The sequence below is a fragment of the Pongo pygmaeus genome, chromosome 5 (genome assembly GCF_028885625.2).
Source record: "Pongo pygmaeus isolate AG05252 chromosome 5, NHGRI_mPonPyg2-v2.0_pri, whole genome shotgun sequence".
In the NCBI taxonomy this organism is placed as follows: domain Eukaryota; kingdom Metazoa; phylum Chordata; class Mammalia; order Primates; family Hominidae; genus Pongo; species Pongo pygmaeus.
The window spans coordinates 170375510-170393037 of NC_072378.2; the positions used below are offsets into that span (position 1 = coordinate 170375510).

Here is a 17528-nt window from a genome sequence, read left to right on the forward strand (position 1 = left end):
CAAGCAGAATGTGGCAGAACAGCAGCAAGGCTGCAGAAAAATGCAGCGAATGCGGGCAAAATCAATATTGGCCCTCTGTAATGCAGTGATTGCAAAGTAGACCCATGTACGTTAAAATAAGTTTTAAGTGCAGTAGCCCATATCTCTCCTCGGACAATGTAATCTTAAATCCAGGACTGGGAGGGACCCCAGACGTCCCCAAGCTCTTCCCTGTCCAGTCACAAGGGGCCCAGGTGTATACAGGACATGCCCACAGTCAGAGCTGCAGCCAGTGTGGAGCCAGTCCCGTGGACAGGCGCCCTCCCCAATGGCGTGGGCCACGGCCACTCAGAATGAGTTGAGCACCTGGCACTACAATGGCCCCAACATTTTCACCCAATCCACCTGCATGACAGGGAGGAGCATCGGCTACGGCATTTTCTAAACTAAATTTTAATAAAAATTTAATATTTCAAAATTGTTAAGGTGGTAAGAACAGACCATGTCTGAAAAATTAACAGGAAAGATTAAATTTGGCTAAAAAGATATATAAATAATATAGACATACATATCTGTGTACATATGTATGTAAACACATGTACACATATAAGGTTTTATACCTGTTTGGAAAAGAACCAGTTAAAGTATTGGCAAGGTCTAGGTTATTTCAAATGTACTTGGAATGCACGCTACATCACACACCATGCGCAGCGGCTCCTGCGTCTTAAAGATCCTTTCCCCTCACTCTTGATGTTGGTCTTTGGTGAAAACATAGTCACACTGTGGAAAGAAAACTCTAATATCACTCTCAAATATTAAGAGGTCTAAGTTTCCTAAGAGATTTATATTTTACTGTGAAAAAAATTATATACATACAGACGTCTGCATAAATGCTTTCGGGCCCCTCCCACCTGTCCTCCAGCCCTTAAGTCACCTCCTCCCCTCCTGTGTCTCTCACGCTATCTCAGAGATGTTGCCCTGCCACACATTGTCCTGTGACTCCTTTAAAATCCTGTAATAGGACCCTGATGCTGGGCTTTTCCTTTAAGTCCAAAGCCCCAGGTTGGCACTCAGGGCCACCAATGTCTATCAACCCCTCATCCCCCGGGGCTCCCACACAAAGCCTGACACTCACGACATGCCTTAATATGGCGGAACTGAGGAATCCATACAAAGCTGCAGATGCCACTGCAGCAGAATTCATCCATCCAACCATCATCCATCCATTCACTCATCCCTCCACCCCTCCCTCCATTCCTCCATTCCCTCCATCCATCCACGCACACATCCCTCATCTCTCACCATCCATCCCCTCACGCATCCATCTCTCATCTCTCTCCATCCATCCCCCCTCCATCAATTAAACCACTCATCCATATCTCATCTCTCATCCCTCCATCCCCCCCTCCATCCATTCACCCACACATCAATCCCTCATCTCTGCATCCCTCCATCCCCCGCCATCCATCCACCCATACAACCATCCCTCATCTCTCCATCCCTCCATCCCCTTCATCCAGCCACCCACGCAGCCATCCCTCATCTCTGCATCCCTCCATCCCCCACCATCCATCTCTCAACCCTTCATCCCTCCATTCACCCTCCATCCATCCACCCACACATCCCTCATCTCCCCATCCCTCCATCACCTCCATCTACTCATCCATCTCTCATCTCTGCATCCCTCCTTCCCCTCCATCCATCCATCCACTCATCCATCTCTCAACTCTGCCCCTCTCCATCCCCTCCATCCATCCCTCCACTTATCCATCTCTCATCTCTCCATCCCTCCATCTCCCACCATCCATGCACCTACTCATCCATCCCTCATCTCTGCATCCCTCCATCCCCTCCATCCACCCACCCACTCATCCATCCCTCATCTCTGCATCCCTCCATCCCATCTGTCCACCCACTCATCCGTCATCCCTCCATTCCCTCATCTATCCACCCACTCATCCATCTCTCATCTCTCCATCCCTCCTTCCCCTCATCTATCCACCCACTCATCCATCCCTCGTCTCCATCCCTCCATCCCCCTCCATCTACCTACTTATCCATCTCTCATCCCTCCATTCCTTCATCCCCTCCATCCATGCACCCATTCATCCATTGCTCATCTCCCTATCCCTCCATCCCCTCCATCCACGCTCCCACTCATCCATCTCTCATCCCTCCATCCCCACCATCCATCCAACTCATCCATCTCTCATCTCTGCACCCCTCCATCCCCTCCATTCACCCACCCACTCATCCATCTCTCATCCCTCCATCCCTCCATCCCCACCATCCATCCACTTATTCATCTCTCAATCCCTCCATCCCCACCATCCATGCACACACGCATCCATCTCTCATCCCTCCATCCCCTTCTGTCCATCTCTCCATCCATCCATCCCTCCAGAAGTGCCTTATGAGAGGGTCCAGGGTGCTGAGTGCTGTCCCAGGCACAGGAGTTTAAACAACAGATAATAAGACACAGTCACCATTGTTCAAGCCAGAGAACAAGCAGAGCAGGGAAGCGCTTGGAGGGTTGGAGGCTGTCTTTACACAGAGTGGCCTGGGATTTCTGCCTGGAGTACAGGAGTACCACGGGGCGGGGTGGGAGTGGGGGAGTGGCCAGGGGCACATGAAGAGGGGAGCTTGGTAGAGGTGAGCGCCAACCAGGGAGACAAGCGTGTGCGCTGAGGACAGGGACTCCAGGTAACAGAGCCATTTTGGCCGCTATGTTAAGAGACATACGAAGTCAAGAGGTGAGGTAGGATGCGGGGGATATGTCTGCATTTTCTTCAGAAAAGTCACATTTGCCTTTGAGGAGCGGGCTCCTGAAGGTTTAGGGAATCTCAAGGCCTCCCCGTGGTTTCTCGGCTGCTTCGTTATCTCCTTGCCTTTGAGCAGTCTTGCTAACTCAGGGACTCAGGGCCTAAATGCACTCTGTTATCGTGCTCTGATGTTACAGCAGAGCTGTGTTCTAAGAATAGCACTGTGTCCGGCCTTGATGGGCCACGTTTGTTTACAGCATCGTTACGCTCTCCCAGCCGCACACCCCACCAGCTTCCCCTCACCTCCCGGGACCACCACGTTATCAGAAAAGGACTCGGAGGACTGCTCTGAGGCCCGGCACATGGTGAATGCTCAGGAAATGTTTGCTGTTGCAGCTGCTGCTAATGGGCATACTGGGGTCCAACCCACCATATTTTAACTTCTGTTTCTATTGCTATGTCCTCTCTCCATACTGTGGCCCTCGGGGATGTATGTGTGTCCCTATTTGTGTTAAAGTCCCGCATCTGTGATGCAGGTGCATTTTTGTCTCTCATTGACATGAGTTCACTCACTGTGGTGCTGACGCATAACCAGACGACCTAACTTTACTATGGAAAACCAGGCGTTGGTCCTTCATGACGTTCCGTGCAGCTGTGGAAAGGCAATTTTAAAGAAGAAACAAACACTTAAAATTAGCATCTCATGAAGAACAGAGTCTCTTCAAAACAGAAACATTCACGCAAACAGAATGAATTTCTGACCATAAATTTAAGAGGTTTCATATCTGAGGTCACACCAACCATCATCAGCAAAAGATTAAATCAAGGGATTAAAAGGATAAGAAAATAGCCCAAGTTGGTTGTTTTTTTGTTGCTGTTTTTTTTGTTGTTGTTGTTGAGACGGAGTCTCGCTCTGTTGCTAAGGCTGGACTGCAGTGGTGCAAGCTCGGCTCACTGCAACCTCCACGTCCCATGTTCAAGCAATTCTCCTGCCTCAGCCTCCTGAGTAGCTGGGATTACAGGCACACGCCACCACACCTGGCTAATTTTTGTATTTTTAATAGAGAGGGGGTTTCACCATGTTGGTCAGGGTGGTCTTGAATGCCTGACCTCGTGATCCACCCGCCGCAGCCTCCCAAAATGCTGGGATTACAGGCGTGAGCCACTATGCCTGACCTAGCCTATTTTACATTTTGCATAGCACTACCAGTTGACAAAAACTCTGACATCAAGTGAACTTACCACAAATATTTACAAATCAAAAAAATGTTTTCAGACCAAATATAGTTTTGCCAGAACTATTTATTTCTGCATAAATTTAATAGTTGGTGTTCAATATGAATAGTCTGTACAATATTATAAAACAGATTTAGAAAAACAGATATTTGCATAATACTGAATAATTCAAAAAATAGTTTTCTTAAAAAACAAAGAAATTCAGTTCCTGTTTGTGGCACTATTTCATACTGGAAAACCTAATCACATTCCCATTAAGAATCAAGTGGCCCTAACAGAGTATTAACTTAATACTGTGGACGTCTCACTGTGCAAATCAGAGTCCAGGAGGTGACCAGGAGTCTGTAAGCCAAGTCTCCACCCTGGGCCTGGGCTCCGCCAACCTCACAGGCTTGCAGAGGGCGAAGCTGCACCTGGAGGGGAGAGGTTTCTAAGGGAAAGGAAGATGCCACACACACCTAGGACCCCAAAGGGACCCTCGGAGGGCAGCGGCGCTAGAAAACTAACTGCTCCCAGGAGAAGCCAGGAAACCGCACTGTCCAACACACACAGTCAGGAGAGGAGAAAAAGCCTTCTCCAAAAAATAATCAAATATCACCAAAAGGAAAACAATTTCAGGATAAAATAATAAAGTTATGGGCACATTAGTAGTATACTTCATTATAAGAAAGTCTTAAAAGTCCTAGAATAAGGTTTATAAATACATAACTGCATATTACTTTTACAAATGCTCTAAGCATTAAAATATAATAGCTCCTCATCTACCACATATATTCTGTTTATGTTATCTCTGTTATAGTGTTGTAAGTAGAGGGAGGCAAATTTGGGGATTATAGCATTACTGTAAATGAAACATATCCATTAATTTTCCATGGGAATATTTTCTAAACTACACACAAAACATCAACATGTTAAAATTTAATCACTTTCTTGCTACAGAAAAGTTATCTCTGTATTAAAACTATTTATATAATTGTTCTTACTGAAGGTTTTGTTCTAAACTCTAAATGCTATCGTTAGTTGCGAACCAGAGTACATCACATATGCTAGTCTGAAACGAGATGACCCCTGTTGACAAAAAGTTTAAAAATTCCACTTTTAAGGAGTGATCTAAATGAAGCGTATGTAAGAAGAAAAGCTAAGGAAACAAACATGGTAAGTTTTAAAGGTGAAATCACGAGACTCGTGTCTCCTTCACGACAGATTGTGTGCACAGATCTCACTTCCCAAACGCGCAGCCATCCATGGCGGCAGACAAGACGAGCGGACCCCGTGGGTTGGGCATGCGGGAGGCACTGCTCGCCACTCAGCATGGAGCCCACTCTCGTAGGGGAGTTTCTTTCCATGAAAACAGTCAGAACCTTGGAAAACCATCTGAACAGTCTAGTATGATTCCAACTATTAGCCATTTTAATTAATATTGGTTAGTCAAGGTTTCCAAAAATTTTTTACTAGAAATGTACATATACATATAAAATTCCTTTGTTATTAATTAAGCAAATGGTTCAAAAAGGCTTTTTTACATTGCACAACAATGTGAAGGTATGGAATGCCACTGAACCACACACCTAAAAATGGTTAAAATGGTAAGTTTTATTTTATACATATCTTATCATGAAAAAAGTAAAGAAATGAACAGAAAATGTCCTTTAAAAGACTACGAAAAACAGAGTCTTTACCACATAAATCATGTGTAAGACCATATTATTTACCTAATAAACACTTTCAATTCTTCATTAGCATCATTACTACATAGGACTTTTTCAATTTTTTGAGGGTACTGCTATTTAAAAGGTGAATGCTAACTTTCATTATCTGTGTAACACACTGGTTAGGTATTCAGATGGCCTCTCCCACAGAGAAAAGCCACAAAAGCCAGAAGAAATATGTGCTTCACTTTGTTAAAAGGGGAAAGAAAATGAGGACAAGATATCGAAACTGAGGTGAGCTGTGGATGGCGGCAAATCCAGCCACACAGGCTGAGGATTTGTGTGGCCTCAGGGAGGTGAGGGCAGAAAGGCCAAGTCCCCGGCCACTATGCAAGCTTCACCTTCTCCGACTGGCCCAGGAAGCCTGTGCCGTGATGGTCTGTACTGGTCCCAGGCTGCCGGCCCTGCAGTCAGAGTGACCTTGACAAGTGGCTTAAAAGGCCGGAAGCTGTGGATTTGTGCACCCAAACCCCTAGAAAGCAACGCAAATCTCCTTTGAAAGAACTCGATGCATTTCATTCAGTTCCAAAAAACAAAACAAAAACAAACAAACGAAAAACTAAAGGCCCACTTCTCTACTGAAAATTGATGCAAAAATCAAAATATTAGCAAACCAAATTCAACAACACAACAAAAAGAGTATACATCATGGGATTTATCCCTGACATACAAGGCTGGTTTTATACTCAAAATCAATCATACACCTAATTTAAAATTTTACACCAACCATTCAGGTACAGAAACAGAGAAAGCTCTCCCTAGCTCATTCTGTGGAGCTGGCACACCAAAACCAAACTCAGAAAGTTCCTGAGAAATCAATCACGCGAGAACATGAATCCAACAGATCCTGTACAAAATAATAGCGAAGAGATAATAAATGCAAATTAGGCTTATGACAGTAAAGCGTAGCTGATTAAACACAAGCAATAACCACCTCATGTTTAACCAGGAAAACGCAAACGAAATCATAAGACACCTCTGTATCGTCACTGGTTGCCAGACGGCTCAGGAGGGTCTCCAAAGGCTGGTGAGACCCCACTCCCAGCCGGTTTCCAGGTTCTTCGCACCTTCAGAGCAAGAATTTAGATGCGAAAAGCAGCAGCTTTTGCTGCAAAGCGAAAGCACACGCCTAAGTGACAAGCCACGCGAGCTCAGGAGGCGGCGCGCACAGGAGGAGGCGGCGCGCACAGGAGGAGGCGGCGCGCACAGGAGGAGGCGGCGCGCACAGGAGGCGGCGGCGCGCACAGGAGGAGGCGGCGCGCACATGAGTAGGCAGTGCGCTCAGGAGACGGAGGCGCGCTCAGGAGGAGGAGTCCCGTTCAGGAGAAGGAATCCCGTTCAGGAGGAGGCGCCCGCTCAGGAGAAGGAAGCGCGCACAGAGGAGTTTGTGTTCCTCATTTTGCGGGTGTTTCTTTAGTGACGGGGCGGGATCATCATCAGCTATTCTGGGAAAGGAGGGGATTTTTAGGTAACCGCCACCACAGCCTCGTTCTTACTCGGGTTTTCCCGGGAGAACAGAGGACACATCACGCTGATGGGTTCGCCTTCTCTCTCCCTCGCTTTGGATTTTCTGCCGTCCTGTGGTTACTTTGCCACGTTCCTGTCTTCGCTGTTGCCTGGGTTTTCCGTCCTCCTGTGACCACCCAGTGCTATTCTTGTCTCACACTGGGTAAGAAATTCCAGCGTCCAGCGACATGCAGCCGTGGCAAGAGCTCGGGGCAGGAGAGGCGGCGTGTGCTGCTGGAGTAGCCGCTGGCCAGCCACCTGGGAAGACCCTTGCCATCGTCTGCCATCGACCTGCCACGTGAGGAACCCCGAGCCCAGCAGCTGCCCCTGCAGAAGATCAGGGCAGCCCTCCCGGCTCCAGGGTACAGCAGGGTGCTGCAAAGACTGCTCACAAAAGCAACAGCCTGGGACAAGCCAAACGTCTGTTAATACTGAATAAAATTGTGGGTTCATAAACTGCAGTATATCCAAACAGAACGCTGTATAGCAACTGAAGCAAATCTCACAGACACGAAGGAAAAAGACAAATCACAAAAGAAAGAACTTAAGAAAGAATATTACTCCACGTATAAACAGCCCCCAGATGACACATGAGAGGATTCATTGTGATGAAGGACTTCTCGGTGCCTCTTTGCCAGCTGGAGACCCCCGAGGCTGGCGATGCCCCTGCCTGGGCCTCCCTCGCACCCAGCTCACTGCAGGAGGTACCCACCTACTCCGCCCGCTTGTGTGAGGCTCATTCAGTCCCACTGCCCTGCCCTGGCCTGCGGCTCTGGGGCTGGCCCAGCCCCACTGCTGTTTCCTGTCATGTGGGGCAGCTGCTCAGTGCTGGCGGAAGGAGGAGGGTGGAGGGCTACCATGTTACAGCATTTTTCGTACCCGCATTTGGCAAGTCCTGAGTCCTTGTTCTGCATCCAAGAATAGGTTACCCTGACAACTGAAGGGTGAGCAGGGCAGAGTTTTTTTTATTTTTTGAGACGGAGTCTCGCCCTGTTGCCCAGGCTGGAGTGCAATGGCACAATCTCAGCTCACTGCAACCTCCACTTCCTGGGTTCAAGCAATTCTCCTGCCTCAGCCTCCTGAGTAGCTGAGACTACAGGCGCCCGCCACCACACCCAGCTAATTTTTTTTTGTATTTTTAGTAGAGACGGGGTTTCAGCGTGTTAGACAGGATGGTCTCATCTCCTGACCTCGTGATCCGCCTGCCTCGGCCTCCCAAAGTGCTGGGATTACAGGCATGAGCCACTGCACCCGGCTGGAGAGTTTTATTGAATGACAGCTCTCAGCAGAGAGGGGACCCGGAGAGGGCAGCCCCCTACCCTCAGTCAGGTAGTCCCCCAGTGTGGCTGAGTTTGGGGCTTTTATGGACTCAAAATGGGGGAATGCATGTTGATTGGTTTGTGACTATGCAAAAAAGGTTAAAAAAAAAAAAAAAGGTACAACTCAAAGATGGGCACAGCAGTGTCAAAAACCAATGAGGGAGGAGTGGGAATATGTAAAATAGATGAAGAGTGGGGGCCAATCAGAGGAAAGTGCGCCAAACAGTAAAAGAGGTTCTCAATTCGGTCTGTGGATTTATCCAAGACATGTGGTTTGGCTTTCAGATATGAACCTGTCTTTGGTTTGGAGGTCGGGTTTCCCTTGGGACCCGCCTGTGTCCACCTGGAGATTTCTCTGACTCCTGCTGCTGTCAACTGTTAAGGATGAATGGTAGGAGGCAAGACTGACAGGGCCAAGAGAGACCAGGAGGGGTTGGGGGAAAGCATGTGAGGAGGCTTGGGGGGTCCAGGAAGACAAAGAGGTTGGGGGCGCTGAGAACAAGGAGGCCGGGAGGGATCAGGTGAGGAGGCCTGGAGGGCCTGGAAGGAGCCAAAAAGGCCCTGGAGGGCAACAAGGAGGCCAGGAGGGCCCAGGAGGAGGAGGCTGGGATGGCCCAGAAGGAGGCGACAGCTCTGCATTAGGCCCGCAGCAGCCCAGGGGCATTCTCTTCTTAGCCATCTTCACACCCACCTGCTGTTGTCTTCTCTGCTATAGTGTCTTTTGCAATTTAAGATGCCTTTTCAATGGTGAATAATTAGCACCTCCTTACAAGGCAGAAGTTCCATGACTTAATGAGGAGGAAGGAGGTCAGAGGCCACTCCCAGCGGAGGAGTCAGCTTGGCCCAGAGGCTGCAATGCTGGCTGAGCCTGGCCGCCTCCCCCAGGCCTTCATTCTCACAATTTCTCAGAACTGTCCCCATGGTGATGGGACGGCAGCAGAGCATAAACCGGCAGGAGACGGGCAGTTCACCCCGACAGTGGGTCTTTCATGGAAACAGGGCAGAGGAATGGGGGACCTGCCGGAAACCCCCAGCAGCAGGGACCGCCATGGCAGGACGAACAAGCAAACAGCTCCAGCCCCAGGCTCAGCTCTGAGTCCCCGCCTTCCACATGAAAGCTCTCCCCGATCTGCAAGGCGGGTCAGAACCACACAGTCGGTGAGACCCAGGAATGGCACAGAAGGTGTTTGAGGCCTGATTTCAAAAAGTCTGGTAGGGAAGGGAGAGGCCAGAAGTCCCCGAAGTCAAGCTCAAGGGCTGTGTGGGAGCATGAAGGACACAGCCCATGTCTGAGGATGGACTGACGCAGGAACCCTAGCCCAGCCCAGCCAAGCCCGGCCTGGGGAGAGGCCCAAGGGTGGGGTCGCCAGGTCGCTGGCCGGGGAGATGCTGGCCGGGGAGATGGCCCTTCTGGGAGGTGAGGCTCAGCAGTCAGGCAGCTACCAGGCAGAAGGTGAAAGGGGGTTGCAGGAATGCCTCTGTTTTTTGAATGAGGTCCAGTAGGTTTCACAAGACCAATTAAAGGGTTAGACTGGTCACTGAAGGGAAAAAAGAATTATCAGTGAGCCTTGAAAAAAATGGAACATAATGACGTTTACCATCTCAAAGTGAAAGTTAATTTTTACATATTTGAAAGATGCAACATGTGGATTTGTTTGGCTGCTGCTCAGAACAAACCAACAGAAAATATTGTCGAGGCAATCAAGAATAATTTATTATGGCCTTGCTAATACAAGGTTCCAAAAAATTACTGGTTTTGATATAATGTCATGGTGGCTAGGTAAAAACATACGTGTTCCAGAAATGCACACTAAAGTGTGCAGGAGTACAATCACGCACTCGGGATCTGCTTTCAAATTCCTCAGCAGAGAAAAAAGGGGAAAAAATGTTCTCACAATCAATAATTGTTGAAGGTCCACTCTGCACCCCCACTGCACCGGGCACCAGAGGAACAGCAGTCAGTCTTGGGCACATTGCTGAATCCCATGAGTGACGGCCAGTTCAGGAGGGGAAGCACCCAGCATGTTCCCCACCACAGCAGACATGGAACAAACACATAAGAGGCAGAGACATGAAGGAGGGAAGGATGGAAGGAAGTACGGAATGCATATTTTAACAGATAGGAATTTGCAAAGCAATACAGCAGCCCTAACCACAATGAGAACGCATCAGCCTTGTATTCTTAGATCTCACAGCACCCTGTACTGACCACATCGCTGTTGACTAGCAGCCTTGGTACTCTTCTCCTTGGCAATTCCCAGATACAGTGGAGAGGTCGGTAGGACACAGAAGCTGAAACAGAAACAAGCCCCATGAAACTAGGAGTGCAAACGACGATACGATGGAAATGCTTCAGTGACACACACACTTTAAAGACAGTTCCAAATGACTAATTCATGCAGCTATAGACATAACAGTGTTTGAAAATGAAAACTCAAGTGTATTCTTATCCTTGTAGGAAAAAAACATATTCCTAATAAAAGTGCGTTTTATAATGTACATTCTATTATGAAATAGTGTTTCAATTAAAATAAACTATCAACTATTTCGTTTTCAACAAGATAGAAGCAACAGCATGAAAAACTTTCTTCCAAACAGTGTTGGCAGAGCTCAAAGTTTTCTTTCTTTTTTTTTTGAGATGGAATCTCGCTCTGTCTCCCAGGCTAGAGTGCAGTGGCATGATCTCAGCTCAATGCAAGCTCCGCCTCCCGGGTTCCCGCCATTCTCCTGCCTCAGCCTCCCAACTAGCTGGTACTACAGGCGCCCGCCACCATGCCTGGCTAATTGTTTTTTGTATTTTTTAGTAGAGATGGGGTTTCACCATGTTAGCCAGGATGGTCTCGATCTCCTGACCTCGTGATCCACCCGCCTCGGCCTCCCAAAGTGCTGGGATTATAGGCGTGAGCCAACGCGCCCGGCCAGAGCTCAGAGTTTTCTAATCTTTATTTCTGAACATAGAAAGAAATCCAGATGGCACTTATTGGTGAACACGCACACACACTCCACACTTGAAGACACTCTACCTGGCTGGCACCGAGAGGCTCTGCCCCACGCTGTGGCACTGCTGAGCCCTGACCAGCGCGGCCGGGTTGATCTCCAACACGGCAATCTTCCCGCCAAAGAGGGAGGCCAGCAAGCACAGCGCCTGCAGGGACGTGGTTTCAACATCGTTAGCGACACCACCCAGTAAAAGCAGACTAAATGTGCATCTGCATACGTATCCTAACAGCTGCTTCATTCTCATAGCAGCAACATCGCCCTGTCACTCCTAAAACGTTTTCACACACAAAATCCCGTTTACTCAGCCAGTCATTACAGGATCACTCTGAAGAAAGAAGAAATCAGAGGCACGTCTCATAGGGAGGGCCACGTCTCAGTACTGACCTTTCGATCCGCAGTGCGGTTCCTCAGGGCACACGATCCGGCCAGCAGGATGCTGAGGCTCTGGAAATCTTCAGTTCAGCAAAGACCAGGAAGAACATGATGGGGAGGGAGGTAGCACATACACACGGAGTCACTGCCCAGGGCCCCACCACACACAGTCCAGGCCCCACCACACACATTGCAGGCTGTGCACCACATACTCACACATACAAGGCCCCAGGCCACACACACACCAGGCCCTGAGCTTCACACATACCAGCCTCCGCTGTGAGGCTGGGATGTGACTCGGACTGAGACCTGCAGCTCAGCCTCCTGGAGAAGCCACATGTCCAGCACCAGATCAGAAAGGAAATGTGTAATTAGAGCTGTGACCATTTGGGGGAAGGAAAGGCTGAGTTTTCAAGGAGATGCCGCACCTGGCTGAGCTGGGGAGGGGCAGGGATGGGCGGCTGAAGGGAAGGGGGTGCGTGAAGACACAGATGGATCCCGCAACCCCACAGAGGTCTGAGCGTTCAGGGCTAGAAAGGAGGCACCGAGAGGAGCAGTGCCCGGGAGGCCGCCGAGGAGGCCCTGCTGCAGTGGAGGAGAGAGACGGAATCCAGCCTGCTTTTCAGAAGTCGCCTGGGCTCATGGGCAGAAAGGGTGCAGCTGGTGGCAGCCATGGAGCCAGGAGGAGGGGGGGGTGGGAACCACTGGGGTGGGGGGATGAGATGGGGGTCTTGGGGGAGGGGGTGGGGGTGGAGGTGACTATTTCTACATTTCTGGGGCTGGCAGAAACTGGGGAAGGGAACCAGGGTTGGAGAGGAGTGCGCCTCGGCCAGGTTTACGCTGTGCGAGCCTGGGGCTCTGAGAGGCTCTCTAGGGATGGTGGAGAATCCAGGGGCTTCCCAAGGGTGTTCCTGCAGGTGTTCCACGCTGCTGGGGCCCCGGCAGCCTGGAGTGCCAGGTGAGGGCCTGGCAGATGTAGGCACGGAGTGGCTCCAGGACTGAGTGCCCGAGGGTCCGGGAAGGGCCCTCGTCCTTCGGATCTAGCAGCACAGAGGTGCTCACGTTCTCAATGCTGAGTTGTGACTGAAGCATCTCATCCTCAGATTCACACGGCGAGGCCTTCTCCACAAACACTTTCACTACCCCACATACCAGTCAAAGGAAAACATTACAGTTACATGGCGTTTACACCAAAGATCTTACCTTTGTAATACAAAGCAGCTTCCACTTCCAGGTTTGCCAGGTTAAATACGAATAAGCCCACTGAGCTTCCGATCCATACACATTGGGTGTTCTCAGAAGAAAGACTGATTTAAGGAAAAAAAGAAAAGAATACCCAATAATCTTATTCCTGAAGGTTGGGCCCCACATGCGCCCCCTGGCCTGGCCGTGAGCGCTCCGCAGGAGTGGGGAATGTAGGCGTTGGGCCCCACGTGTGCCCCCCGGCCTGGCTGTGAGCGCTCCACAGGAGTGGGGAGTGTGGGCATTGGGCCCCATGTGCGCCCCCTGGCCTGGCTGTGAGCGCTCCGCAGGAGTGGGGAGTGTGGGCGTTGGGCCCCACGTGCGTCCCCTGGCCTGGCTGTGAGCGCTCCGCAGGAGTGGGGAGTGTGGGCGTTGGGCCCCACGTGCGCCCCCTGGCCTGGCTATGAGCGCTCCGCAGGAGTGGGGAGCGTGGGCCGGGGCAGGTTCTTGCCAGTGAGAACCACATCTGTGCCAGGCTGGCCACATCTGTGCCACCAACGCATTTCAGCCTGTGGTGGGTCCCCTGGGCACCTGCTAATGTCTGTGAAGATGCTCGCTCTGACCTCTGGTTTCTATTTTCTTCTAAGGTTACAGAAAAGGTCGGTGCCAGCGCCTGGGCCAAGGCCACTGCTCAGGTAGCCTCCGAGTGACTAGACTTAAAGGCCACGCAAGCTGCCCACCTCTGTGAATGAGGAACCAACTCCAGGGGGAAAGTAGCTGGCCCAAGGCGGCAGAGTTAATACCAATGTCAACGGGGTCTGCTAATACACTGAGAAGCCATCTCCAGGGAAGCTGGACATGGACTTGGCAGAGGCCCCCAGCTGGAACCTGCTTTCCAGACCTCCCCTCTCCAGCTCCGCCCCAAGCAGCACCCTGGGCTCCTCCTGGGCATCCACCAGCACCAGTCCACGGTTTACCCAATGACCACTGTCAACAGAATGGGTCGTGTGGCTCTGGCTTAGCTCTGAGGGCTCCCTCTGCTCTAGGTAAGACAGGGAAGCTTCAAAGTGCCTCAGGTCCATGCACCCGCCGGGAGCACCATGTCCAGCCTCCATGCCCACCCTGCTTCCTCTCTGTGGTTTGGACCAAGCAGGGAATATCCTGCTCCAGGGGCAGCTCTGCACAGAGACACAGACAAGCAATGGCCAAGGCTATTCAAAGCAAGGTTGCCCCTAATCTCAAGCATTTTGGGGAGGAGAGGTAAACATAATTGTAATATATTCTTTAATCACAGTTAAACAGTACTTCCTTATGTTGCCAAATATGTATAATATTTCTACTGAGCACAGAAATAAATAAAATTAGTCTGGGGTTAACTTTAAATGTGTAACGTACAGCACAGTGGTAGACGTGAAAGTCTAGGCCATTCCGATCACCATTTCCTCTTTCTAAAGAAAAAGTTGTATCACAGAGGCAAAGATCTGCCTAGACTTTGGTAATAAACTTAAAAAATCATCCAATTCCTTTTATTAAAGACACTTACATATCATTGCCTAAGTTTACCAACTTTAAGATTTAAAACATGCAATCCCAAGAATGAGGTGAGTAATAATCAGAGACAAAAATAATTTGGTTTTATTTCAGTCATTCTTAGAAAATGAAGCTAGTGTTCATCTAAGGAATTTAAGAGGTTTCCTTTATATGGCACAGGCAAAGTTTTTGATACTTACCATCCACATGCAGAATTTGGGATGAGTGACAGATCACAGGGTGCAAGTCTCAGTACAGGAAATGTTACTTCAACCTGCTCTCCTTTTCCCAGAGCACTTGTAGAGGGAAGATGGCTTTCTTCTAGGGACAGAATTATTGACAATCTGAGAAGTGAACTTAAACGTATCCGTCAAGTTTAAAGGCTGAGGACTGCCATACAGAGATGCTGCAGTGAATGCGCACCACGGAGTCACTCAGATCACAGGTCAAGGAAAGCACTAAGGTAACACCCAGCATGACGCGTGTGCACTACGGAATACTCAGATCACGTGTCAAGGAAAGCACTAAGGTAACACCCAGCATGATGCGTGGGCACCACAGAGTACTCAGATTACGTGTCAAGGGAACCACTAAGGTAACACCCAGCATGATGCATGTGCACTGCAGAGTCACTCGGATCACGTGTCGAGGAAAGCACTAAGGTAACACCCAGCATGACACGTGTGCACCATGGAGTACTCAGATCACATGTCGAGGAAAGCACTAAGGTAACACCCAGCATGATGCGTGTGCACTGCAGAGTCACTGGGATCACGTGTCAAGGAAAGCACTAAGGTAACACCCAGCATGACACGTGTGCACTACGGAGTACTCAGATCAGGTGTCAAGGAAAGCACTAAGGTAACACCCAGCATGACATGTGTGCACTACAGAGTACTCAGATCACCTGTCGAGGAAAGCACTAAGGTAACACCCAGCATGATGCTACCTGGGAGCGATGCAACTTCAAGTGCAGAACCAGAGCAAGGGAGTGAGAAAGAGGAGATAATCAATTGAAAGAACTTAACTTCATATTTCCTAAAACTAAGTTAAAGATTTGCTTCAGCAGTAGATACTTATTTATCAAATAAATAACAAAAACCAAGGTTTAAAACATCAGGAAAAAATTGGTATACTGGATAAAAGTAATTTCAGACCTAATATGAAAAGAAATAGTTTAAAGTCATCTACGAAAAACACAACCTGAAAGAAAGAATGAGTAACCAGAGTGAGGAAGAGAGTGTAGGCTGTGAGCCCAGAGATGATTTCTGTAATACGAAACGTCAGCTGCACACACCAATGAAAGAGGCGGCCCTTGGATTGAAAAGTAAAATCAACGTTTTCTTCCAGGAGAGGGTCAGCTCCTTTGTGACAGTGCAGGAGATAAAAAGTGCACATGAGGAGAGCTGTGGTCAACAGGAAATAACTCTGGACAGCCAGAGACCAGGTGAGGACGAGGGTGCTGGGCGGGTGCAGGTGGCATCTGCGATGCGCAGGAGACCAGGTGAGGACGAGGGTGCTGGGCGGGTGCAGGTGGCATCTGACTCATGCAGTGCACCTTTCTGATCAGCATGACCTGCCCTCCTTGGTCGCCCACTGCAGGAAAGCAACCCATAGCTGCAAAGCTGCTGCCTTGGGGCTCTGCTCTTCTGTTCACCAAAGCCCCTCACCCCTGTCCCCACACACACCAGGTGCGTCCGTCTGCTGATGGCCCACCCCTCACATGACGTGCAGGGCCTCAGTGGTTTTCTGAGGTTGCAGCCCTTGGCTTCTCCTACATTGGGACCTCTCTCTCCCCTCTGTGTGACATAGGGCCCTCGACATGGCGCCTGGTGAAAGATCTGGGCCAAGTGGGAGGCCTGAGGGAGGGTCTGAGCAACCCACCTGGCTGGCTGCACAGCCCAGACTTAACCCTTCTTGTGGAGAACGTCTCTGTCTTCTTCCTTAGGTCAACCCGTGCCACACGACGATAATGGTGTCCATCCATCAAACTGAAGATCCAAAGCTACAAAAGCAAAGAACATGCAAACATGGCACTGCAGCAAAGGTCCTTACGCAGAAGCAGCACCACCAGAGGAGGAGCAGTGAGGGCAGACACATCACAGGACATGCCCTCCACGGCCTGCAGAGGATCCCAGCACAGCTGTCTCCTGCCTTCAACATCCACCCTGGAGGCCCTCCTTACGGCCCATGCCCATGGTGTCAGAGCACTTTCGCACGGCTGGCACATCAGCTCAGAGCACACGGGCAGGGTCCTATTGTGCAGGGCTCTCCAAGATGCTCCTCCGGGAACCCCGGGCCCCAGGCTCTCTGCACACACCCCACAGCTTCACAGCCAAGAGCACCTCACACATGCTCTGGGTGAGAAGACAAGGGCAACAGCGGTCAACTTTGCCAAAAGGAAAAAAAAAATCTAAGTTTTCAAAAATATCTTTCTCAAATTATATCAAGAGCAACTTTATCCAGGCTTTGTGAAATAAACTTAAAATGCTCGCCTAAAAAATGTTTTGAAAAAGGCCAATATCTTCAGGTTTTTCAACAGTGTGTAAAGCTGACCTTCTGTGGGTCTCAGCATCACTGTGGGTTCAGTATGGTCCTGGGCCCCCTGGTCTGCAGAGGAGCTGGGTCTGCCCGTCCCACAGCTCCATACATGGTTCTGGAGTGCAGCAAGTGAGGGCCACTCACGTAACCTTGAAAACCTGATGAAACAGGAGCACAAGCAGCACTGGGAATGCCACCACAGGAGCTGTCCAGGGCGCCTTTCCAGGGCGCGGGCAGCATGCGGGCACGGGGGATGCCACCACAGGAGCTGTCCAGGGCGCCTCTCCAGGGCGCGGGCAGCGTGCGGGCACGGGGGATGCCACCACAGGAGCTGTCCAGGGCAGGCAGCGTGTGGGCACAGGGGATGCCACCACAGGAGCCGTCCAGGGCGC

At 50.0% G+C, this 17528-nt stretch overlaps 1 protein-coding gene across 34 annotated transcripts in view; it reads right to left on the reverse strand.

Moving 5' to 3' along the window:
• Positions 1 to 17528, reverse strand: part of WDR27 (WD repeat domain 27) — a 253105-nt gene that overhangs the window by 198047 nt on the left and 37530 nt on the right. For 17 of the 34 annotated variants that reach the window (XM_063666899.1, XM_063666894.1, XM_063666893.1 and 14 more), the window contains 6 exons: positions 16480 to 16600; positions 14796 to 14916; positions 13087 to 13190; positions 11896 to 11963; positions 11535 to 11656; positions 10721 to 10803 (listed from right to left, as the gene is read on the reverse strand). In XM_063666899.1, coding sequence (XP_063522969.1) covers positions 10721 to 10803; positions 11535 to 11656; positions 11896 to 11963; positions 13087 to 13190; positions 14796 to 14916; positions 16480 to 16600 — 619 coding nt within the window. Of the gene's footprint in view, positions 1 to 681; positions 760 to 3314; positions 3394 to 10720; positions 10804 to 11534; positions 11657 to 11895; positions 11964 to 13086; positions 13191 to 14795; positions 14917 to 16479; positions 16601 to 17528 lie in introns of all 34 variants that reach the window. The other 17 variants (XR_010126827.1, XR_010126828.1, XM_054493517.2 and 14 more) reach the window with 2 other exon arrangements.